This window comes from Jaculus jaculus, chromosome 17 (genome assembly GCF_020740685.1).
Source record: "Jaculus jaculus isolate mJacJac1 chromosome 17, mJacJac1.mat.Y.cur, whole genome shotgun sequence".
Taxonomy (NCBI): Eukaryota; Metazoa; Chordata; class Mammalia; order Rodentia; family Dipodidae; genus Jaculus; species Jaculus jaculus.
Window position 1 is genome coordinate 872,457 of NC_059118.1, and position 26,831 is coordinate 899,287.

The window sequence follows — 26,831 nt, forward strand, 5'->3', positions numbered from 1 at the left end:
GTCTCCTACAGAATAACTTTAGTGACTACATTTAAGTACATCTTTGGACCAAGTCTGATATGGCATTGATACTATCTTCTAAAACATCCTATATATTTTAATCAATTGCAAACCACTACTTATATTTTTGGTATATGAAATCTATGCTGGCTAATCTTCATTGTCAACTTGACTGGAAATAATCACCTAGGAGACATGTCTTTGAAGGATTTTTTTTTTTCCAGAGATTTAACTAAGGAAGACCCAACCTGCCCTGTATGTGGGGTGGCATCATCCCATTGGCTGGAGTCCCAGACTGAATAAAAAGAAAAGAACAGAACATGAGCTGAGCACCAGCATTTTCTATTCCCTGCTTCCTGCCTGCAGACACAATGTGAGCAACCACCTCATGCTCCCCACCATGCCTTCCATGATGGACTATGCACTCAGACTGTGGGCCAAAATAAACCCTTCCTTGAGTTGCTTTTGTTAGTTTTCTTTTTTTTTTTTGCCACAGTAATGAGAAAAAGGACCAAATATATGCCCTACACAGTCTCCTCATCTCTCCTCAGTCTTGTTTTAAGTAAAATGAGGACAATAAATAACTTATTAGCGTTCTATGAGAATTAAATAAGAAAAGTGGTAAATAGCTAAGAAATAGAACCAACCTAAATGTCCATTAATAGATGAATGGATAAAAATGTAGAATAAAATGAAATTTATTCAGCCAAAAATGAAGAATGAAATTATGGCATGTATAAGAAAATGAGTGGAAGTGAAGATTATTATGTTGAGCAAAATACGACAGATTCAGAAAGACAAATACTGCATGTTTCTCTCATAAGTAGAATCTAGAATCTAGCATGAAAGTAAAAAGAGAACCATGAGAGGGGAGGAAGAGATCCTGAAGAATATGAAAGAGGGAAGTAAGAGAGAAATGTGGCATCAAAGCCAAATGAGGAACTATTTGAGGGGACAGAAGGAAACCAGCAACAGGGGTGAAAGATGCCAGGGAGGGCAGTGGGAAAGGGGACACATTAGAACCACTTTTAATGACATGTGTGAAAATATTGTAATGAAACCTTTTACTTTGTATGCTAACTTAAAAAAACAACAAAAAACAAGAAAAGTGGAAAGAATAGTGCCTGCTACTCAGTAAGTGGGAGATATGGCTCAATGATTAGAGGTGCTTGTTTGCAAAGCCTTCTGGGCTGAGTTCAACTCCCTAGCACCCCCACAGAGCTGAACACAAAGTGAAACATCCATCTGTGTTCCAACTGGCCTACAGCAGGGAGACAGAGTAAGGAGAATCCTAAGCTTCTGGGCCAGCTAGCCTGGCATTTGTCTGCAACAGAAAGAGACCCTGTCTCAAAGTAGGCAGAAAAGAGCACAGACACCTCAAGGTGGTCCTCTGACCTCCACACATGAGCCTTGCATGGGACATGCGTGCCACCCCACACACATGTGCATGCGCGTGCACGCGCGCGCGCACACACACACACACACTGAAAGAAGAAGCACCCTTGAAACACAGCTTGCCCTTAAGTACTGCCTGATCTGTAGGACACACATTCTCCTGTGTTCTCTTCCAAACTCTGCATTTCCTTCTCATTTTAATTTTCAGGACCTAAAAAAAGCCTTGTGCTGGGTTATTTGGAAATTCCGAACTGCTCCCTGCCCAACACCTAAGCTCCACTTCCCACTGCACTGAGTTCTCTGATGGTGATTCCTGGGCAGGACACTACAGCTATGGTGTAACTGAAAGGGGAATTTAATTACCACTGGGCACCTCCCTCAGAACCACCAATGGCACTGACTCAATGTTTCAGTCTATTAACATTCTGTTAGGTGCTGTCTGGATTTTTAAATAAAGTGAATTACACAGAAAGAACTGCCACAAAAAAGTCTAGATTTACATAACACTTAGGCATTTCTATTTTTGATTTCAGATGGAATTAACATGAGAACATATTCTTAGCTCACATGTTAGCCAAGCTGTCTATGAACACAAAGTTAGAAAAACTAAAAGTTTCTTAATATTTCAGATTCTCAGCAAAAATTAACAAAACCAAATCAAGAAGAAAACACAGGCTATGGGGGAGATCTTCTTGCAACTCAAAGTAAGGAGAGCTCCTTCCAACACTGAACTAAATGTCTGCACAAACTAAGTTTCTATGATTGGGGGTGAAGGGTCTCTTGATCCTATGCCCCCAGGGACCATGAGTGGAGCCCTATGTTATAAGGCTATAAGATGCTTCATTCCTGACCAGGGGAAAAGAGATTGAAGAGCTAAGTATGATTATCAGATAGTCAAGATAGTCTGTTAGCAGGCAGCAGGCTCTATATGGCTATCATGGTTTGAAAATGTGAAAAACCCTGTGTCAAGTGCTGTCTCTACCAATCCTACCAACCCCATTCATGTCTTGGTCTCCAAACACTTCAGATCAGCCACCTCACAGCAGAGCATGGTGCTGCACACCTGTAATCCCAGCACCCAGGAGGCTGAGTCAGGAGGATTATGAGTTCAAGGTCAGTCTGAACTGCAAATAAAAGACCTACACTTTAAAAGAAAATGTTTTTACTTATTTATTTGAGAGAGAGAACAAAGCAGATAAAGAAACATAGAGAGAATGGGCAAGCCAGGGCCTCTACCCACTGTAAACAAACTCCAGACACATGTGCCACCTCATGCATCCAGCTATACATGTAGAATCAAACATAGATCCTTAGACTTTACAGGCAAGTGCCTTAACTGCTGAGCCATCTCTCTAATCCCACGATTTTTTTTTTAATTTACTACCTTCATTCTAGGTGTATGATGTCATTTCTGGGCTACAGATGAAGGGGTGATAAGAGTATATGCTTAGCATGTGCAATGCCATGGATTTAATCCTTACCAAAAGAAAAAAAGACTGCTACAGTTTATTTTCCTTGGTTTCCAAACTACTTACTGGAAGAACTCAACTCTTCTTGTTGTTGTGGCAAGGTCTTCTGGCACTTACTTAGCTTACTCCCTTAGCTTTCCTTCAATCATCATAGCTTGCTTGTTTCAACCCTTCCTTAAAGAAGTGTACCTACAGCTTACATGTGCTAACCAATTTATCCTAAAGAAAAATCTTTTCTTTCCTCTTTTTATTTCTTTTCAGATTTTTTGATTTTTTTAAAGGTACGGTCTCACTCTAAAACAGGCTGACCTAGAATTCACTATGTAGTCTCAGGCTGGCCTCAAACTCACAGCAATCCTCCTACTTTGGCCTCCTGAGTGCTGGGATTAAAAGCATATGCCACCGCACATAGCAAGAAAAATCTTAATGTATATGCTAGGACCCAGCTAGCTATGGTGTAATCTCAGGTACTCAGGAGGCTGAGTCAGTAGGACAAAGAGTTTGAAGTCAACCTAGCAAGACCCCTTCTTAAAATAAAATAAATAAAGTTGAAGAGATAGCAGCCTTCCTGTAATACCAGAGTGCAGGAGACAAAGATGGGATTATTCTCAGAGAAAGCCGGCTAGCTAGATTAACTAGGTTCAAGTGAGAGATACTCTATCAGTAAGTAAGGTGGAGAGCAATCAAGGAAGACACCCAGGATCTGCCTCTGGCCTCCACATGCACAGATATACACAAGCACAAACACACACCCGTACACATGCGTGTGTATTACACACACTTAGACAAAAGAAACAAAACAAATAAGTACATGGTAAACCCCCACATCACTCTCAGTTAAATACACAGACAAAATAAATAAACAGATTAATAATAAATGAATAAATGTATGGTAGCCCCTGCTCCCTGTGCTCTGAGTTTTCTAAGCTCACCTCTTCTTGGATTTGAGTGCTTTATATAGCTTCAAAACATTTTTCCAGGTGTTTGATTTTTTTTTATATACTTACTGAAGATAGGCCTTAAATTATCCATCATGTCAGTTTGGAACAATGGGACTATGACGTCATGGAAGGTGGCATATGGTAAGAATAATAAGTTTAAAATAATATATGTAAAAACATTCAGAGAGTACATCAGAAAGTCCCAGTTGCTGAGCTTAGAAATCCACACAACATACTTTCAAAATCTACAAACCACCCTCTCCATCCAGTTCTTATAACAACTACAGTGCAAGGCAGAGTGAGAAGCCACCCAGAAATCTCGAGGAGCACGACAGCACCACCACCTCTGGATCTGAGACAAAGGAGGCAGCAGCAGTCAGGGCATCAGGCTGATGTTGAGGCAGGAGCTCAAACAGGCTTATCACCCAGCATTGAGCCAGCAGTGACTGAGGCAGGAACTAGGTCAGGGAAGGAGACCTGGCTTTTCTTCCCCTCTGCCCTTCAATTTCCCTAGACAGCCTACTGTTCAAAACCAAGCAGAGGACAACTGCCAAGGAGGAAGAGCCATGCAGGAACATAGGCTAAGAAACCACTGGACGCTGAGATCTCAAAGGGGAGTCAGGTTTGGCTACTATCATGGAAGACCAGGAGTTCCTGGCAGGGGAGTGGGGATAGGGGATGACAGGGCCCTCCCTGCAAGTCAGACCAGAGCTAGTCAGGAGGTGAGGCATGAAAGCTGGAGCTTGGCTAGCTTCTGATGTGGACCCAGGACAGAAAGAACTTCCTCCTGTCCTCCTCCAGACTGAGCCAGCAAAAGGGATGTGACCAATGTTAGAGCACGTGTATAATCTGCACAAGGTTCTATCTCCAGCAATGGGATGGGGTTAGGGGTAGGGATACAGGGAGATCACAGTTCCATATGACCAAGTTCAGATATAGCTCTGGCTCTGGAGAGATACACCCTGGAAAATACAAGAGATTCTGCCTGGAGGGGCTGGTGGGGCAGGAGAGTCTAGGCTACAGCCTTATCTATATTGTACTTCTTTTTTTAAAAGGGAAATTTTATATTTGAAAACATTTTAAGAAGGGGAAATTTTTAAAATAATGAAACAGGCAAAAGGCTACTTGTCCCTTTAACAAAGGTGAGAGGCACAAGTAAGTAAAGCTAAGAGCACAGCTGGGAAGACAGTGCAGCAGTTGAAGGCACTTGATTGCAAAGCCTGCAGACCTGGGTTCAATTCCCCAACACCCATGTAAATAACACCAGAGGCACAAAATGGCACATGTGACTGGGGTTCATCTGCAGTGGCAAGAGGCCCTGGAGTACGCATTCTCATTCTTATTCACATTCTCTCTCACTCTCGCTGCTTGCAAAAATAAAAATAAGGGCTGGAGAGATGGCTTAGTGGTTAAGCGCTTGCCTGTGAAGCCTAAGAACCCCGGTTCGAGGCTCGGTTTCCCAGGTCCCACGTTAGCCAGATGCACAAGGGGGCGCACGCATCTGGAGTTCGTTTACAGAGGCTGGAAGCCCTGGAGCACCCATTCTCTCTCTCTCCCTCTACCTGTCTTTCTCTCTGTGTCTGACGCTCTCAAATAAATAAATTAATTAATTAAAATTAAAATTAAAGTAAGCAGAGGTTAGAGGTGTGTATGAAGAAAACTGAGGCAGCAGGACCCCTCCCCTTCTAATGGGGAGAAGAGTGCAACTGCTGCCAGGCCATGGCCAGCTTCTCTCCTTCCATCACAGAATACAACTTTGCACTTGAAGTCAGTTCAGCTTTAGATTTTGAGCACCATGGTTACTGCTTCTCAGAGAATGGCTAGTTCCATCATGTCATGGCTTCTTTGCAGTGGACTCAACATTTCACTTCCAATAAAAGGTAAACACAACATCTGATTTTGTTAAAGGTGTCTCAGCCACCATGATTACATATGGGACATAAAAATCAAGTGACTACTTCTGAGTAGGCCAAAGTGCAGAGCTCCCATAGGAATGAGGAGAGACGTGATGAACAGGCAAACCAGCCACTCTCCCATCACGGCGCTGGGTCCACCACGTGTGCCCTTTCCCATCATACCTGAGAGGGTAAGCCTAGAAACCCACTGCCTACCCCTGTGAAAGTGAATGCCATGGATATACACTAGCACCTGCCAACTGACTGCAAATTACAGAAATGCCCATCCATGGTCACTCACTCACTGAGGGCTTTCCTGGCTCCTGACGTGTGTGGGAGATCACACACTGACTACGTACCTGCAGACACAGAGCCCCAGTTTCCTCCTCCTCCTTGACTTGAACAAAGCCCGGTACTTTCCTGCCTAAGACTAATCACTCTAAGCCCAACTCTGGGAGTGGACCTGGCACTCTGATGATTCCATTTTACCCTGCTTCCCCAGAAGGTACTGAGGATACCAGCCAAGGTGGGAGGCAGGGCATTTTATTTTCCAACCATCTGTGCATACAACATATGAAAACACAACAAAATCACCATATGGAGCTAAGCTTTAAATATGTCATCAGACATACTCTGTGTTTAAGTAGAACCCAATTGAGAGCACAGCCTTTTCCGACTGCTGAAAGAGAATTTGCCTCTGGCTTCAAATGGCTCCTGGGTAACATGCAAAGCTCAGGACTGCCTTATTGTGGCTACTGTAATTGAGAGGGGAGAATAAGGGCAGTTCACTAGTGAGACAAAATTGTGCCCAGTAGAGGACTGTGGATTCAGAAGACTTGGGCAAGCAGGCCAGAAAGACACGTCTTAAAAGACGGAAATGCTACAGTTCAAGGGAACTGGATTAGCTCTGGAGACTAGAATCAGGACAAGTCACACAGGGACGTCCTAATCAAGGGCACAGTTAAAGATTGCCCTATTGTTAAACAGGAAAGATGTCATGGCCTGAAATCTGGGCCCAAGTAACAGCTTCCCAAGGAAGAGAGTCACTACACCTGACTGCTGGCTCCCTGGGACTGTAATGGTATGAGCCCATGCCTATGCCCTTATTCAGGTGAGGGGGAAGGGCTCCATTTCACCAAGGGACCTCAGAGGGTCACAGCTCTCAGGTAGGTTTCCATTACAGACAAGGAAGCAACCAAGAGCCTCAGGACATGCGCATCTTTTCATTTTTCTTATTTGCACAATCTACTGGTTGCTATAAGAGGAAATTAAAGTTTAAAAAAAAAAGCCTTGAACCTTCTGACCTATCATTCTTGGCCACTCTCAAAGGCAGACTGTACCCTATGGTCTCCAGTCACACAAAATGCAAAGATAATCCAGAGACTGGGGAAAGACATTTGTGCTGCATTCAATAAACAAAGTCAATAATCTACAGAAATATGAAGACAAACAGCACAAAAGGAACTTGGCAGATAATGTAAACAGGCAAATCTGAAAAGAGGAAGATTACACAGAAAATAAACATAAGATATCTTAGCCTTGCAGGAATGATAATCAGGAAAATACAAATTAAAAACACATTGGAGGGCTAGAGAGATGGCTCATGGTTAAGGTGCTTACCCATAAAGCCTAACCACCAGAGATCAATTCCCCAGAACCCACATAATGCCAGAGGCAGAGTGGCACACATGGTTGGATTTCATTTGCAGTGGCTGGAGGCCCTGGTGTGCCCATTCCCTCCCTCCTCAACTCCCTCTCTCTGCCAGGCGTGGTGGTAAATGCCTTTAATCCCAGCCTCCAGGCAAAGGTAGGAGAGTTGCTGTGAGTTCGAGGCCAGCCTGATACTAATATCAGGTCACCCTGGGCTACAAAAGCCTACCTTGAAAAACCAATGAAACATACACACACACACACGAGCCTGCTGTGGTGTTACACACCTGTAATCCCAGCACTTAGTCTGAGGCAGGAGGGCCATGAACTCAAGGCCTGCCTTGGCTACATAGTTGGTCTAAAAAGTCAATAATATCAACAAACAAAAGCCCCCACAGCTGAGGACTGAGTATAGCTGAGCAACTGCCTGCATAAGTAGCATGTAGAAAGCACTACAGGTGCCATCCTTAGCACTCCTGAAAATAAACAACAAATACACTGGGGCTGGAGAGATGGCTCAATGGGTAAGGGCACTTGCTGCACAAGCACAAGGACCTGAGTTTGATCCCTAGCACCCACATAAAAAGCCAGGTAAATATGGAGACTCCTGAAAAAGCTGACTGTAGAAATACCAACAGACCTAGTTATACCCTTACTAGGCATCTACCCTAAAACCTTCAAACCACAGGCCAGAGAGATTTGCTCAACCATGTTTGTAGCGGCTCAATTTGTAATAGCTAAAAGCTGGAATCAACCCAGATGTCCATCATTAGAAGAATGGATAACTAAGATGTGATATATCTACACAATGGAATTCTATACAGCAGTAAGAAAAAACGACACAAAGAAATTTGAGGAAAAATGGTTGAACCCGGAACAGATCATTCTCAGTGAACTTACCCAATTACAGAAAAAAAATCGACACATAGTATCACTCATCTACAACACCTAACCTGAATCTACCCAAGATACCTTACATACCCAGCAAGCACCTCATGAACTAGACAATAGGATGGATGGGGAGGGAGGGGAGGGCATCGAAGGGGTGGAAAACAGTATTCTGGACCCAAATGGCAATGGTACCATAAAATTCTACTTCCTAACAGGCAGACCAAATGGCTGAACCTTCACTAGACCCTTATAGGAAACACCTGAACCACAAGACACTGGAGAGGGTAGGATCAAGACTAACCTAAATCTTCTACATCTTCCCTCCCTCCCTCTCCCCCTCTCCCCCCTCTCTCTCTCCTCTCTAACTCTTGTATATTAGTTATGTTTTTCCTCAATTTCTTAGTGGGCACTGACCTGTAACCCCCACTACCAGCTTGGGGCTACCATCCACACTGAGCTTTTGATCAGAGAAACCTACAAGGTTTCCCAAAACAATGACAGACTTCTGTCAGAGTACTTGATGACCCACCAAAGGCCAGTGGTAAGACCCTATTGCTGAAGACTCCATACGCAGCTGACACGTAAAATGGAATGGCATGGGTGGAAGCCAGGAGAGAGTCAGTCCCCAGACAGTCAGCGTGTCTAGTGCCAGAAGGTGCTACATGGGCGACTGGGGGAAATGACCAAGCAATTCATGGTCTAACCTAATTAGCAACAAATAACCTGATGTGATGCCCACACAAGTGCAATAGTGGCACACAGCCATGGTGGGGAACCAACTGCTCTTCATTTGGCTATCTGAACCCATCAGTGGTACAAGACCCATAGCTGGAGCTGGGAAACAAGTCAGAACCATACCCAAACATAAGCCCACTCTCCAATATCAAGCTACCATCAATCATGGGGTACAAGAGGGCCTACACCTATCAAACTCTCTATCAAAAAGTAAGTGTTATCTCAATTTTCAGGGTGCTAACTTACTCTCCGTTGGAGAATCTGCTTCTCTTTTTCAGACAGATGCAGATCCTAAGGAAAAAGCTGCCCCAACATACCACAAAAGGAGCCCGACTGAAGCCGGGCATGGTGGCGCACGCCTTTAATCCCAGCACTCGGGAGGCAGAGGTAGGAGGATCGCCGTGAGTTCAAGGCCACCCTGAGACTACAGAGTTAATTCCAGGTTAGCCTGGACCAGAGTGAGACCCTACCTCGAAAAACCAAAAAAAAAAAAAAAAAAAAGGAGCCCGACTGAAACTAAGGATAATTGGCGAAACAAGCAAGGGTGATGTTTTCCTGATGAACCAGATACCAGCACAAAGGGGAAGGAGACCAACACAGAGAAAAATCAACTCCTACCAAATCAGAGAGCCAGAGCCTCAGAGGCCCCCAACACCTCAGCACTGAAGCAGACTAAAAACGAACCCAACATGGCTCAGGGAAATTTTGCGGAAGAGGGGGCGGAAAGAATGTCAGAGTCACATGTTGGGTCATGATATGCAGAGACATTTATCATACCAATAACTGTGGGCTAACTCCACAATGCACGACCCATTTACATCAACAAGGAGGGTCCATTGAGAGGGGGTAGATCATGGATGAGCCTAAACAATGGTACCAAACTGCCTGTATTTGCTGAAAAGAAAACTAATAAATTAAATTAAAAAAAAAAAAAAGCCAGGCAAGACCACTCATAACTATAACCCTAACACTGACTACAGCAGGTATGGGAGGATTGCTGGGGCTCACTGGTCAGCTGGTCTAACAGTTGGGGTTATATGTAGAAAACAGGAATAATAAAAATAAATTAATTAATTTCAAGATACTCTACAAGACACCTCCAGCCCTGCAAAAAAGAAACAAACAAACAAAAAATCACCCAACTGTTTCTTAAAACAGAACAACTGAAACAGAGGGGGAATCAAGACAGCTCTAGGACCCTACTGATCACACAGACCAAGACCTTGACCTCAATAACATGTTGTGTTTTCAAATATAAGACAGACCTGGTCAGTGCATAGAATACATTGCAGGCAACAGGAAAGTCAGCTGCTTCACAGAGGGCACCTCTGTAGCCTGCTCCTAGCAGGACAGAAGAACTCCTCTATTAAATGATACCTAATCACTTTCCTGAGCAGCCCAAAGCAAATCAGATCAGTATAAATCAAAATTATAGCTACCACTTATGAAGGGATGTATTATATGTCCGACACATGGTACATATACACTACCTCATTTGACCTCACAGCAACCTGTGATGAGGAATCTCAGTGTCTCTCTGCCTTTCCTTGTCCTGCCCCCTACTTTCCTGGATACCCAGTCCACGGGTAGATTCTGCCACTGTGCCATACCTCCAGTCCATCTTTGCTATTAAAATGAGGCAAGGGGCATTCAAGGATATTGAGTGATTATACAGCATTACTCAGCTAGGAAATGACAGAAAAAGATTCAAATTAATGCTGTCCAGCCTGACCTTAGACTTCAGCTATGGTAGGAAGACTCTCCCTTGTCTCATGGCCATGAGCTGGCCTCAGGGTCCCAGTTCCTCATGAGCTTCTTCTGGTAACATCTAAGACAACTAGAATCCCATATCCACTCCTTCACTTACCCAGCTACTAGCAGGCTTCCCTACACCCCATCACCAATGTATACTGTTTTGGTTTTTGAGACAGGGTCTCACTCTAGCCCAAGCTGACCTGGAATGTACTATGTAGTCTCAAGGTGGCCTTGAATTCACAGTGATCCTCCTACGTCTGCTCCTGAGTGCTGGGATTAAAGGCATGCCTGGCACCAATGTATACTTTTGCCACAAATGCTTCATCTTAGCAGTGTGCATGTACTTACTAACTGTTCAAATCAGGTCAGCTTGGTTAATAAAAAAGAAAAAGAGCACTGTGCATGGTGAAGCATGCCTTTAATCCCAGCACTTAGGAGGCAGAAGTAGGAGAATCACTATGAGTTTGAGGCCACCCTGAGACTACATAGTGCATTCCAGGTTGGCCAGGGCTAAAGAGAAACCCTACCTTAGGGAAAAAAAGAAAGGAAGGAAGGAAGGAAGGAGAGAGGGAGGGAGGGAGGAAGGGAGGAAGGAAGGAAGGGAAGGAAGGAAAAGAAATCTGGCTGATGGATCGAGATACAGGATCTTACATTAAGGGGCTGGAATGCAGTTCAGTGTGGTAGGAGCATGTGCCTAAACACACAGGAAATTCTGGGTTCTATCCTCTAGGGTATACAAAAAAAATCTTTTGTTTAAACAAAGAGTTAAGCGGGGGGAAGTCTGGAAAAACAACATGTGGCCTAAAGCAGGGTAACAATCACCTGTGACCACCTTAAAGTAGAATGTAAACCCCTCAGTTTGGAAGCTCTAAAGACACAGAGCTTTGACATGGTATCCACTTTTTTTGTTTTGTTTTGGTTTTTGTTGCTGTTATTTTTGTTTTTTCAAGGTAGGGGCTCATTCTAAGCCCAAGCTGACCTGGAATTCACTATGTAGTCTCAGGGTGGTCTTGACCTCACAGCAATCCTATCTCTGATTCCCGAGTGCTGGGATTAAAGACGTGCACCACTATGCCTGGCTTGTAATTTCCTTTTTGAAAAATACTATTTAAAAATTTTTTTTTCATTTCAATGCTGATAAGATTTCTATATTATTATTTATTTATTTGAGAGGGAGGCACAGACAGACAATGGGCAAACTAGGGTCTCTTGCTGCTGCAAATGAATTACAAACACTTGTACCACTTTATGCATCTACCTTTATATGGGTACTGGCTTTGCAAGCAAGTACCTAGCCACTGTACAATCTCCCCAGCCCTTGAAGAATCCTTCTTGCTACCAGCAAAAAGTTCAATACCACTTGTAATAAGATGTACTCAGCTTCTGTAAGGATATGGGAGGTGGCAGGTGGCACCTGCGTGGCCCTGACAGGTTATAATGACAGCAATGGCCACCAATGATTGGCTCACGAATTTTAAAAAAGTCCTGAATTGCCACACTGGGTATATATAGCACACCTGTAATTCCAGCACTTAGGAGGTAGAGGCAGAAGGACAAGAGTTTAAGGTCAGCCTCGGCTACAGTGAGTTTGATGCCAGCCTGGGCTAACTGAGACCCTATCTCAGAACAAAACAAAAGCCCTGATTTATAGGTTTGCTAATTTCCATGGGCTAAATACCCCCATCATAGTGGACTTCATCCACCAAGACCAATAAATAGAGCCTGGCAGGGATGTACACAGCTTGCCCTTGGGACACAGGTGGAGCAGGTTCCTAACCACAGCTGGTACCTGCCAATATTTACCGTGACATACTATGTGGCACGGGTGAGCTCCTTTTCAGGCCACCATGGCAGGAACTATCTTATCCTAACTCCATCATTGACAGTAAACTAGGTCATGAGTTGGACTGGAACCTCCAAAACCAAGAGCCACCACAAACCTTCTCTTTACAAACTGATTGTCTCAAGTAGTTGTCACAGAGGTAGAAAGGTGACAAACATGCAACATTTGATCTATATTTGCATCACTAGCCTCAATGCCCTACACAGTGGCTCTGATTATGGGGTGCTCCTGGGAAGGGATCTGTGGTGGTTTGATTCAGATGTCTCCCATAAACTTAGGTGTTCTGAATGCTAGGTTCCCAGCTCATGGAGATTTGGGAATTAACGCCTCTTGGAGGCAGTGTATTATTGGGGGAGGGCTTATAGGTGTTATAGCCAGCTCCCCCTTGCTAGTGTTTGGCACACTCTCCTGTTTCTGTTGTCCACCTGATGTTGGCCAGGGTGTAATGTCCACCCTCTGCTCACGCCATCATTTTCTCTGCCATCATGGAACTTCCCCCTCAAGCCTGTAAACCAAAATAAACCTCTTTTTTCCCCACGAGCTCCTCTTGGTTAGGTGATTTCTACCAGCAATGAGAACCTGACTGCAACAGGATCAGTGTTACCCACATCTGTTTCTGCCTTTCCTGTGCTCCATCTCATCTCCATTCCTCACACAATTCCAGTTCAGCTGTATTGGAACAGTGTCTTCTATGCATGCAAGGAAATAGCAAGCGTCTCAGGTTCATCCTCAGTCAATCTAACTAGAGTTGGTTTCTGTCACTTGAACACATATTACCACATTCCTGTCAGAGTGGGGCAGTCACCTTTCCTTACCTGCATGCCTCTCATTTTCTGGAACCGTGCAATGGTGTCACTGAGGGTATAGACACGTACATGGCCCATATGCAGCTTGCCAGAGGGGTATGGGAACATGGAGAGCACATAGAACTTGGGCTTTGATGTCTAGGAAGGAGAGACAAAGGACAAGGAGTCTTTATTAAGCATTTTCCAGGAACTCTGAATGCACTTGTATTTTGGCACTTTACTGAAGGTAATAATTTAACATTTTAAAAATTTCCTTAAAAAAACACAAAAGCCTATTCTCATTATGTAAACTGATAGAAATGTTTAAACTCCCAAATCTAAAGCCCTGGGTTGGGCTAAAGAATGTCCACAACAGTGTGGAACGATGTCTAAGTATTAGTTAGCTACATATATGTTTAATTTTTTTCTTCCCTCTTTCAAAAGCTTTTCTTTTAAAGCAGTTTATATCCAGGTCTTAAAGGACTGTTTATCCACATCATTCAAGGAGATAGTAATGAATTACACAGGTGTCTCTAAAAACAAAGGCCCTTCCCAAGCTCCCTGTGGCTACATCCAACTGAGATCCAGGGCTGACAACAGGGTCTTCAGACACCAGTTGGGTCCTGAGTTTGCCCTGAGTTATGAACTTCTCTTGGACTAGAAAAGGTTGAAAATCTTCAAGGAAACAGATGCCAAACAGGTAAACATAGATCAGGGTATTATCAGAAGCACAGGAAAGCTACATGGGTCTAACCAGAATAGGGACAGGTTAGGAAGTCCTGCGCAGTTGCTGACTATGGGCACCTCATTCTTCTACTAATATGGTTAAGAGCTTGGGCATGAGGGGGCAAGGCCCTAAAATAATGGTTCTAGACTCAGAACTGATTCCTTATGGGGATCTGCATTTCAAGGGCAAGCATTGTGGAGGGTCCTGTAATACTAGGGTTAGAACCCAGGGTCTCGTGTATGCTCAGCAAGCACTCAACCACTGAGTGACACTCACCCACGAAGAACTGTGTTAATCATTTCTATGTCCGCATGTCCAGCCACCAACAGTTCAATAACTCATGCATAAATGCTTGTTGGCCTTTATAGGAGCACAATTACCAAAGCATGGGCATTTCCCCAACAGATCACTGATGGCTCCCTCTACTCAGCCTCAAATCCTCCCATGGAAATGGGGAACTGTGCTCTGAGCAGAGGAAGGATGACAGGTAACTGTTGCTATTGGTTACTTGGATTGGACTATCATCTGCTGTCATATTTTTATTAATTTCTACCTTCTAGTTCCCTTTCTGCAACTAGTCATTCCTAGAGTGTTATAAGACTTCTTTAAGTCTTTGTGTCCTCAAAAGTAATGAACAAAAATGCAAAACCAGAATATTCATAATCCTCCTTGTACATATGTGTGGGAAGGTGGTGCTTTAAATAATTTTTTGCTAAGTATTTGCATGACAGATGATGGGCAGCACCAACTGGAATCAGGGGAGCAGAAGAACCAGAATCAGGTTCTGACAAAGTTCTTCTCTTTTTTTTAAATTTATTTTTATTTTTATTTATTTACTTGAGAGCAACAGACAGAGAAAGAGGCAGATAAAGAGAATGGGTGTGCACCAGGACTTCTAGCCACTGCAAATGAACTCTAGATGCATGTGCCCCCTTGTGCATCTGGCTAACATGGGTCCTGGGGAAATGAGCCTTGAACAAGGGTCCTTAGGCTTCAAATTCAAGTGCTTAACTGCTAAGCCATCTCTCCAGCCCAAGTTCTTCTCTTAAAAAAGAAAATTATTTATTTATTAGCAAGAAGAGAGAGATAGAAAGAATGGGTCTGCTGGGGCCTCCAGCTACTGCAAACCAACTCCAAATACACATGCCACTTTGTGCATCTGGCTTTACATAGGCACTGGGGAATCAAACATGGATCATTAGGCTTTGCAAGCAAGTGCTTTAATTGTTGAGCCATCTCTCTAGCCCCCAAGTTCTTTTTATTTATTTATTTTTGAGACAGGCTAGCTTCAAACTCATAGCAATCTTCCTGCCTTTGCCTCTAGAAAGCTGGAATTTATAGGCATGTACCACTATGACCAACTTCTTGCCAGCTTGTTAAACTTCCTTCAGCAAACCTTTAACAAAACCACTAACAACAGCCAAAAATAAAAACAAACACACAAAAAACATAGAGTGGAATTTTTCTTTGTACTGCCCATCCTCTAGAAATGACCAAGGTAAATAAGGCCACCTGAGAAAGTCTTTTTTTGTTTTGAGGTAGGGTCTCACTGTAGCCCAGGATAACCTGCCATTCACTGTGTAGTCTCGGTGTAGCCTTGAACTCATGGTGATCTTCCTACCTCTGCCTCCCAAGTGCTGGGATTAAAAGTGTGCACCATGATGCTCTGATGAGAAGTCTGTTTTTATAGAACAAGTATAATATTTGGAGAACACAAAAGCAAGGTCAAGGATTTTTATTTTTTTCTAGCTTATAGAGAATGCTATTTTCCTATATCCCTAAAAATTCCCCAGGAAAAGGCAATGGGTCTAATCTACTGTAGGGAAGAGTTAGGGTTCAGTTGAGAAGTTGGTTTTATTTTTGTGGTCAGTAAAAGAGTGAGCTGGTTCTTCTCCCTTGAGGAGCTTGTTGACAAACCAAGGATTTTCTTTCACTTGCCTTTTTCTTTTATTTGTGATGCAGGGAATCAAACCCACGAGCTTTCAAAGACTAGTCAGTGATTTGGGGCTGGAGAGATGGTTTAGTGGTTAAGGCACTTGCCTGTGAGGCCTATGTACCTGGTTTTGATTCCCCAGTACCAAATATACAAGGTGGGTAGCACGTGCATCTGGAGTTGTTTGCAGTGGCTAGAAGCCCAAGCATGGCCATTTTCTCTCTCTTTCAATCTATCTGCCTCTCTCACTCCCTTTCTCCAATAAATAAAATGTCTTTTTAAAAAGAGATCTGAGTCTCTTGGATTACAACTATGATTTCTATAAACAGGTAGCATTCAGGTATGAGGGAAGCACTGAGAGTCAGGCTTGAAGACTCAGGGATTGGCTACTCTTAATAAGATGAAGTCAGGAAAAAAAAAAGGCTAAATAGAATTGGGGGTTTAGCCCTGGGCTAGAGTACCTGACTAGTCTTTGAAAGCTCGTGGGTTTGATTCCCTGCATCACAAATAAAAGAAAAAGGCAAGTGAAAGAAAATCCTTGGTTTGTCAACAAGCTCCTCAAGGGAGAAGAACCAGCTCACTCTTTTACTGACCACAAAAATAAAACCAACTTCTCAACTGAACCCTAACTCTTCCCTACAGTAGATTAGACCCATTGCCTTTTCCTGGGGAATTTTTAGGGATATAGGAAAATAGCATTCTCTATAAGCTAGAAAAAAATAAAAATCCTTGACCTATAGTATTACAGGGTTTTTTTTTTTTTGCTTGCTTTGATATTTTTGTTTGTTTTTGAGACAGGTATCCTGGACTGGCCTTGAAATCATGATCCTCCAGCCTCGACCTCCCAAGTGCTGTGACTACAGGCCTGAGCCACCATACCTGGACTATTTTTAGTTTTTAATTTTCAAGTTAATAATTTGTCTTTTATCATAATCACCTTATCTCTTTTACTATTTGTTATGCTTACAATCTTGCCCAAAATATTTTCTACATATACTTCTTTCCTAGCATCTCCTCTCTGTATGTTTTCTCAATCAAGATTAAATTAACAGCAAAATCAAGTAATTCATCATATATTGGCTAAGCCGAACTCCAAGCATGAGTTCCTAAAGATATGTAGAAAAGCAATGCCAGCAATCTTTAATATTCATGAACATTTTGTTTATCACAGAAAATATATTCAGCCTACTGCCTGTCCCTGCATTGTGCTTTTCTGTGTGAATTATGTCAGTTTCCTCTGTGACAATGAAATAAGTTCTATCATCTGGAGGTAGAAAAGAGAGAAGAAATGATGGAATTTATGTTATAATTGAACTAGAATCTGATTGAAAGGGAAATTTTCATAATTATGTAAAAGTGAAAGAAGTCAAGCCTGTAAGAAATATTAAGATTGCCACCAATGGGGAGAGGATGGCTTTTCTAAGTGGGTCCTATTATTTCTGTCAGGCTGTGATTTAGAGGACAACTTCTGCCTCTCTGCATCATGTTTTGAAGCTGCCACAGAGCCTGGAAGGCTGCAGACTCAGGACAACCTCTCCCGCCCAGCAGTGCAGTTCTGGCCCTTGCTTTGCCACTACCTGTAAGCCCTTGGGCAAACTCCTGTGCCTTCCTGGGCTCAGTCTACTGTCCACTAATCAAAAGCAAGTAAGGCAAAGAAAATTCCCACAAAGCCTGGCTAAGGGGCTAATCATGTATGGTTTGGGGGCTTGGCTTGGTCTCATGTCAGCTGGGCATTTTAGCTCATCACCAGGCCTCACTCCCCATGTGAAGATGGTAATGCCTACCCTCAGGGTTGTTCTGAGATCAAATGAAACCACCAATGCTCATTAAATGAGCTTTTAATGCTGGTTTGGTGACTCAAACACTCAGCTTCTAAACATTCATCTGGATGGATTTCAAATATACCTAATACCAGTTTGGAGGTAGAACAGATGTGCCTGTGACCCTCCAGCACTTAGATTCTCAGCTCCTGATAAAGATACCAAATGGCTTTATCCATTTGGATCTTTTATTTATATAGCTCATCACTTTGTAAAATGTGTTCAGCCACATTTTCTCATTTGATTTTTTTTTTTTTGGTTTTTCGAGGTAGGGTCTCACTCTGGTCCAGGCTGACCTGGAATTAACTCTGTAGTCTCAGGGTAGCCTTGAACTCATGGCGATCCTCCTACCTCTGCCTCCCAAGTGCTGGGATTAAAGGCGTGCGCCACCACGCCCGGCTCTTCATTTGATTTTTTAAAACAAACCTGTGAGATAAACAATTTGAGGAGGCTCAGAAGTGAGGCAGTTAAAGGACTGGTCTAGAGCACACTGTTCTGGGACAGATCAGTATGACAGCCCTGTTGGCTTAGTCTACTTTCTCCAACTCTGCTCCCATTCAAAGCCTGACACAGAGCCTGCAGGCACCCTGTACTGCATCCCTGAGCCACTCCCCCAATTATCAAAGCACAGTTCATGTTCTTCCAGTTAATATTTTTAAGAACATAAGCCTAAGCCATGCATGTTGGTTCACATCTGTAAACCTAGCACTTGGGAGGTGGAAGCAGGAGGACTGCCACAAGTTCTAGGTTAGCCTGTGCTACAATGAGACCCTGTCTGCAGGAAAAAAAAAAACACAAAATAAAAACAAACAAACAAACAACAAAATACATGCATAAAATGAAAGAGATGTCGCAAAATCAACAAACTATAACTTCAGAATCTTTGGAGTCAATCTATAGGCAAAAAAGGAGTGGAGAAGTGAATGTTACTTTGCTTACTCAGAATGAAACTGCTCCCTAGAGTCAGCTTCCAAATTCATCTAGCTAGGTAAGTCTGGCTATGTTGACACAACAGCTTTTCACTTCCTAATGAGAAAAGAGTCAAACTTTCATTATTTAAATTATTTAACTTTCCTTATCATTACATTTTACTTGTTGTATACTATATCTCTATATCTTTCTGACCAATGCCAAGACGACCTTTCAGTAGAGCACAAAGGGCTTTCCACCCCTTGTCCATTGTTCCAGAGATCAAACTCACAGACAGAATGACAGTCAGGAGAAGGGAAAAGATTTATGATAACCAAACTGCCTCTGGCCATACCTTGTTAATTCAACATAGAGGACTTAAAAGTCTTCTAGTTTACTCTGATCCAATTTAAACAATTCATGGAACAAATCATTTTTCCCATTTGCCATTTTTGTCTATAACTGCATTTCTAGTTTTAAATTGGTTATTTTGGATGTTTGTTTTGTTTGTTTTAAATTAACATCAGAAAGTAAGAATAAACATAGCATCCAAGACTGGTCCCCAGGAGGCAGAGAACATTCCACAGAAACCATTTATAGCTAAGTATCAACACATTGATGCTAGTGGAGAGCTAAGGTGGTGCATCTATACCAGAAGCCAATGGTTCACTAACTCACTGAGCTGCAAGGTTGGACCCTAACCTCAGAACACACCAGGGAACAGCTGGTCTCCCTCCCCAAACCATGATGCTGAAATGGCAGAGCAGATTAGAAGCCAAGGTCAAGACAGGGATTGGCAGATACCTCTCATCTTATGCAGCCACCCTGGAGTCTCCCATCTGACTTGTTGGATTCCTGGGTACCACTGACCATGCAATGGGCCATGAAGGACTCAGACCTTGCTAACACTCCTATTTTGATGAATTTCTCCCAACAGAAGCTGCTTCAGAATGCCTGTGGTAAGGCTGCCTGCCACACACTTTATGTATACTATTGTAACAAATGCACCACCCTGAAAACTTTGCTATACATTAGCCTCATCTCCTTTGCCCCTCCCTTCAATCCTCCTAGGAATAGGTAGGTGCCATTATTGTCATCCTCTATTTTAGATAGAAAAGTACAGCATAGAGAGATTCAGTAAGTTGGCTTAAGAAACCAGGCAGCCTAAGCCTCGTGCTGAAGTTCTCTGCTTCTCTTTTCTACTGTCCCGGAATACTCACATCAGCTTCTGAAACTCTGGATGCCTGCTCTTTTATTCGTTGATGCCACCAGTTCTCGACATCCTTTCTTGTCTGCAGTGCATACTCTTTTGTCCACTCCCCTGTGGTACTATAAATACTTCTGGCACATCTTCGAATTACTTTCCTTTCCCACCAGATGATAGCTGGCACACCATTTAGCTGCCTTGTCACAAGAGAGGCATAAAAACCCAGTCTCTCCCAAGTGGAGGCCATTCTTCAAATAGTGGGAAGGGCCCTGGAAAAGAGGGCAGAAGAACATGCTATGAGCTGCCTAGAACAGTTCTCAGGGGTGTGTTTTACCCAGCCTGTTCACCCACTTTCTCCTTTTTTTTTTGATAATCATTCCTTAAAAAGAATATTTTAGAAGCCAATTGAATATAAGCTTTTTAGTAGAAAATATAAGGTGGTCACTTCTCTCAAACACCAAAGAAATAAAACCCCATAGGAACAAAGACTGCCCACCTGCTGCAGAATCTTTATGTAAGAGAGGTGATGGATCCCCTCCCTTCCTTCCCTGCAGGTCAGCCCAGAATCTGTCCAGCTGTCTACATTTGTCATTCTTCACACCACAGAAAGCTCTAAGGAAATCTTGACTTGGCCTTGGGTTCAAATAACAGAAGAGATGTGAACACAGATCCAGGAGGACCTGAGATTCAAAGTATTTTTCATACCTATGAGTTAAATAGACCTTACAGACTAAGCCAGGAAACAACTAATATTTAGAAGACGTTCAGTCCATCATTTATGTACCAGGTATTTATTGACTATAATTAGTTCCACAAATTGTTTTAGCAACAGAGTCCCAGGCCAGGGTGTATGTGGAAAAGCATGTGCTTAGTATGTACAAAGCTCTAGTTCCCATCCCCAGCATGCAAAAACAAGGTTGCTTCTATCATAGTAACTACATACTAGCAGGGAAGCAAGTTAAGACCCAACCAAATATATAACAGGATGTATGGCAATGGAAAATGCTATATAACTTTTTGTAATACAACCCATGTGTGGGGGCCTCACAAGAAACCCAGTTGGAACTTGTTGCAGTCAATTTCAGGTTGCTGTCAGAAAACACACAACCAAGAGCAGTTTGTGGGAAGAAAGGGTTTATTTCGGCTTACAGCAGAGAGGAAGCTCCATGATGGCAGGGGAAAATGATGGCATGAGCAGAGGAAGGACATCACCTTCTGGCCAACATCAGATAGACAATAGCACCAGGAGAGTATGCCAAACACTGGCAAGGGGAAACTGGCTATATACCCATAAGCCTGCCCCAACAGCACATCACTTCCTAGAGGCCCCAATTCCCAAAGTGCCACTGGCTGGGAACCTAGCATTCAGAATACATTTTTGAATGGCAGAAATGACCATTCTTCTCCAATGAACAAGTTTTCCTATTTCATTCCTTTTTAAGGGACTAAGCTAAGACTTCAAGAGACATTTAAGATGTAGGACTAAATAGCCTAAATGTTCTGCTATATAAGAGCAATAGAGCTACAGATGAAAACAGGTCTTTCAAAGATAAGACAGACCACTAGTCATCAGGGAAATGCAGATTAAAACTACATTGAGATTCCATCTCACTCCTGTCAGATTGGCCACCATCATGAAAACAAATGATCATAAATGTTGGCGGGGATGTGGAAAAAAAGGAACCCTTCTGCACTGCTGGTGGGAATGCAATCTGGTCCAGCCATTGTGGAAAACAGTGTGGAGGTTCCTAAAGCAGCTAGAGATTGATCTACCATATGACCCAGCTATAGCACTCCTAGGCATATATCCAAAGGACTCATCTCATTTCCTTAGAAGTACATGCTCAACCATGTTTATTGCTGCTCAATTTATAATAGCTGGGAAATGGAACCAGCCTAGATGTCCCTCAACAGATGAGTGGATAATGAAGATGTGGTACATTTATACAATGGAGTTCTACTCAGCGGTAAAGAAAAATGAAGTTATGAAATTTGCAGAAAAATGGATGGACCTGGAAAGTATTATACTAAGTCAGGTAACCCAGGCCCAGAAAGCCAAGCGCCACATGTTCTCCCTCATATGGGGATCCTAGCTACAGATGACTGGGCTTCTGTGTGAGAATGAAAATACTTAGTAGCAGAGGCCAGTAAGTTGAAAAGGAGACATAAAGAGTGGAGAAAGGAAGGGAGGAGGATACTTAATAGGTTGATATTGTATATATGTAATTACAATGATTGTAATGGGGAGGTAATATGATTGAGAATGGAATTTCAAACGGGAAAGTGTGGGGGTGGGGAGGGAGGGAATTACCATGGGATATATTTTATAATCATGGAAAATGTTAATAAAAATTAAAAAAAAAAAAAAAAAGATAAGACAGACAAAGAACCTGGCATTCCAAACCTGTGTTCATCAAATCCACTCAAAATCCTGTCTATGTCGACTAGGGTTGGCATCGTTCACAAAGGCAATGGATCACAAATGTTGCAGGAGAGTCCCTGCAGGCTCCTAAGAGTGGAACTTGCACAGAAAATGGCACTGCAGTGTTGGCATGTCACAAGTCGATCTGCCAAAGTTCTTGACATACTACTCTCACTGGATTTTAATTCCTCTTGCTTCTTTTTTTTAATGGTTTTATGTCTTTTACTTATTTATTTACTTATTTATTGGTTTTTCAAGGCTGATCTGGAATTCACTCTGTAGTCTCAAGGTGGCCTTGAACTCACAGCGACCTCTGCCTCCCCAGTGCTAGGATTAAAGGCATGTGCCACCATGCCTGGCATCCTCTTGCTTTTTTTAGGGCTGGAATCAGAAATAGACTGAGGGGAAAATACTCCTTATCAGTTGGGCTTGGCTATTTCAAAATACATAAATTTAACTAGGTAATAGGGTGAATTATATGAAGCTGGTTAAATATTAAGCAATTCTATCTGACCAGCCTAATGCATATATGCTTATTACAATAAAGGCAATACATTAATTTTTAGGGTTCAGATTTCTATATAATTAAATTTTAGACCTCTTTCGCTAAGTCAGCCTTCTGAAACTTTTGTAAGCCAAAGAATGTTTACTAGCAGAAGGCACATAGACAGACACTTGACATCTCTCCTAGGTGGAACATAAAGAGAATGTTCTGGATTATTCTCTCTCTTTTTCAAAATTTTTTATTTATTTACTTGACAGTAAGAAAGGTAGGGAGAGAGGAAGAGAGGGAGGGAAAGAATGGGCATGCCAGGGCCTCCAGCCACTGCAAACAAACTCCAGATACATGTGTCACCTTGTGCATCTGGCTTATGTGGGTACTGGGGAATCGAACCAAGGTCCTTTGGCTTTGCAGTCAAATTCCTTAACCAAGTCACCTCTCCAGCCCTGGACTATTCTCTTGAATAGAAGTAACAGAAGTGGCCGGTGGGAGGCAGAGGTAGGTGGAACAATGAGTTCGTGGCCACCCTGAGACTACATAGTGAGTTCCAGGTCAGCCTGGGTGAGAGTATGCTTCTGTAATCTCAGCACATTGACACAGATGGGAGGTGGAGAAAGGAAATTTTCATGAACACTCAGTGAAGTACAGAATGACATAAAGAAAGAAAAAAAGAGTGACAAATGAGCTAGATCTAGACAGAGAAAGCCTGCCACAAAACCAAGTGGGACTCTGGGCCTTTTGCTCTTCCCCTGATGCACATCCTTTCTCTTCCCCTGCCTCTCTCTCTCTCTTCTCTTCCCTTTCTCTTTCTTCTCCACCTCATCTGTTACAACGAAGTCTTGAACTAAAAAAAAAAAAAAGGTTACGGTAGAAAAGATTGACATGAAAGTTGTCCTCTAACCTCCACACCATGATATACATACACCCTCATTCTCGCATGCACATGAAACATACACATTCACACATGCACACACAAACACAAAAAAAGGCAATTTAGGGCTTAGCGGTTAAGCACTTGCCTGTGAAGCCTAAGGACCCTGGTCCAAGACTCTCTCTCAAATAAATAAATAAAAATAAACAAAAAAAATTTTTTTAAGGCAATTTAATCTGACCTGCAATCTACCAGTTTTTGGTTTCAATGTTACTTACCCACTGTAATGAATAAAATATAAGAATATAACTACAATCACCAACAGTAAACACAGTAACACTGACAACAAAATAAGCTTACACTACACCTACAAGCTTCACCTTTAAAACCCATGACCTAGAAAAAATATAACGTAAATATAAAAGCAATGAGTGTACACAGGAATTTAAAGTTCATAAGGAAGCATTAGCAGATTAGAAAGTGATGGGTTTGGAGATTTTTCATTGTTGTTGTTGAGACAGGGTCTAACCATGTGGCACAGGTTGGTCTCCTGCCATAGCCTCCCAGTGCTGGAGTGAGTGGTGTGTACCACCAAATCCAGCTGTGGAAATAACAGGTTACTCAATAAATAGGGGAAAATTTCAAATTAGATCTCTACCTAAAATCATCATAAACTGGTGTAAATCCCAACTAGATTAAAGAATTGGGGAAAGGAGAGACCGGGTTTCTTGTAGCCCAGGCTGGCTTCCAATTCTCCATGCAACTAAGGATGGCCTTGAACTCCTGATGCTCCTATGTCTGTATGCACCACTGTGCCAGGTAAAAAGAACGTTTTTTTAAAAAACAATCATAGAGCTGGGAAATGGAACCAGCCTAGATGTCCCTCAACAGATGAGTGGATAATGAAGATGTGGCACATTTATACAATGGAGTTCTACTCAGCGGTAAAGAAAAATGAAGTTATGAAATTTGCAGAAAAATGGATGGACCTGGAAAGTATTATACTAAGTGAGGTAACCCAGGCCCAGAAAGCCAAGCGCCACATGTTCTCTCTCATATGTGGATCCCAGCTACAGATGACTGCGTGAGAATGAAAATACTTAGTAGCAGAGGCCAGTAAGTTAAAAAGGAGACATAAAGGGTAGAGAAAGGAAGGGAGGAGGATACTTAATAGGTTGATATTGTATATATGTAATTACAATGATAGTAATGGGGAGGTAATATGATGAAGAATGGAATTTAAAATGGGAAAGTGTGGGAGTGGGGAGGGAGGGAATTACCATGGGATATATTTTATAATCATGGAAAATGTTAATAAAAATTAAAAAAAAAACAATCATAGAGCCGGGCGTGGTGGCGCACGCCTTTAATCCCAGCACTCCGGAGGCAGAGGCAGGAGGACCACCGTGCGTGCGTTCAAGGCCACCCTAAGACTACATAGTGAATTGCAGGTCAGCTAGAATGAGCCCCTACCTCACTAAACCAAAGAAATTTAAAAAAATAGAAAAATGAAATAATCATAAAAGAAGATGAGGTATGGGGATGTAGCTCACTTGGTAGGGTGCTTGCCTAGCACGCAGTGAGGCCCTGAATTAGATCCCTAGCACAGCATAAGCGGGATGTGGTAGTGCACACCTGTAACGACAGCACTCAGGTGCCGACAGAAATACAAGGACTTCCTCAGCTACACAGCCAGCTCCAGACCATGGGAGGGGACAAACCAAACGCAGTCTGCAGTAAGAGGATCATCATAAATTCCAGGCCAACCTGGGCTACATAGCAAGTTCAAGACAGCTTGAATTTGAGAGCCAGTCTCAAAGAAACAAAACAAAAAGGCGCGCGCACACACACAAAACCAAACATGTCCTGTGTTTTGCAGATGCTAATTCCAGGCATGAGCTGGGGCAATTTATTTCCTCTCTGGAGCTCCATTTCCTCTCTTATGAAGAAAGCTATATGGCTACTGAGACCCTTCAAACCCTAACCTGCTGGGGGTCCCAAAGACGCAATGGACGACTGGCTGGGTCCAAAGCCCCAGTCTAGGGAGCCGAGATCCTCGGACGAGGCGGAGAACTCGCGCTGTCAACAGGGTGCGAGGACGAAAGAACTGATCCTCGTCCCCTGAGCTCCGGCAGAGGGTTACCTGCTCGCAAGCTCTGACCTGCGCCTCCTCTATGCCAGCTTTCCTGAGTCAGCCAGCCGACAAGGCACGGCCACCCGCCATGGGCGCCGCCATGTTGGCGAAATAACAGCTTTATGGGAAGCGGCCGCCGACACGCACAGGAAACGGAGCGGGCGGGCAAGCTCGGAAACGAGGCGGGCGGGCTAGGAGGCGGGGCGGGCCAGCTCGGAACCGGGGTGGAGCGGCTGCGCACCAGGTCTCAACCCAGCCAGACCCCAGGCCCCTCCTCACGCCCCGCCCCGCCCCCACACCCCGCCCCCTCCTCGCGCCACGCCCCTCCTCACGCCATAGCCGCCTCTGCGCCAGGCCCCACCCCGCTCCAGGACAGCCCCCAGGCCAGGCCCTACCCCAGGCTTTTCTGGTGAGAGGTGAGAGCAAACACAGGTTATCTGTGAGTTACGGTTTTTACAGTTGAAGCTGTGGTTGGAGGGTTGTTACAGAATAAAGCAGCTGGTATGGTGGCCCACACCTGTAATCCTAGCCCTCAGGAGGCTGGTATAGGAGGATCATTGAGCTTTCGAGGCCAGCCCATGCTACTGAGTGGATTCCAAGATAGCGCCGGCTAGAATGAGTCATTGAAAATAAATAAAGTAGGTAGCATGTGGTGCAAAGAGCTCTGGAGTGATTTGAGGCCAAGATTTGAATCCCAGGGACTGGAGAGGTGGTTTAGCGATTAAGGCGCTTGCCTGTGAAGCCTAAGGACCTAGGGTCGATTTCCCAGGACCCACTTAAACCACATGCACAAGGTGGTGCTTGCACCTGGAGTTTGCCCTAGTGTGCCCATTAAAAAGAAAAAAGAGGCGGGCGTAGTGGCACACATCTTTAATCCCAGAACTCAGCAGGCAGAGGTAGGAGGATCTCTGTGATCTCAAGGCCACCCTGAGATTACATAATGAATT

At 43.3% G+C, this 26,831-nt stretch overlaps 1 protein-coding gene across 10 annotated transcripts in view; it reads right to left on the reverse strand.

The window, feature by feature from the left end:
- Positions 1-26,038, reverse strand: part of Lars2 (leucyl-tRNA synthetase 2, mitochondrial) — a 140,568-nt gene extending 114,530 nt beyond the window's left edge. For 6 of the 10 annotated variants that reach the window (XM_045136446.1, XM_045136443.1, XM_045136447.1 and 3 more), the window contains exons 1-3: positions 25,736-25,885; positions 19,969-20,224; positions 13,390-13,518 (exon numbers count right to left, since the gene is read on the reverse strand). In XM_045136446.1, the coding sequence (XP_044992381.1) occupies positions 13,390-13,518; positions 19,969-20,202 (363 nt within the window). In that variant the 5' untranslated portion in view covers positions 20,203-20,224; positions 25,736-25,885. The other 4 variants (XM_045136442.1, XM_045136441.1, XM_045136450.1 and 1 more) reach the window with 4 other exon arrangements.
- Between the last annotated feature and the right edge of the window lie 793 nt (positions 26,039-26,831).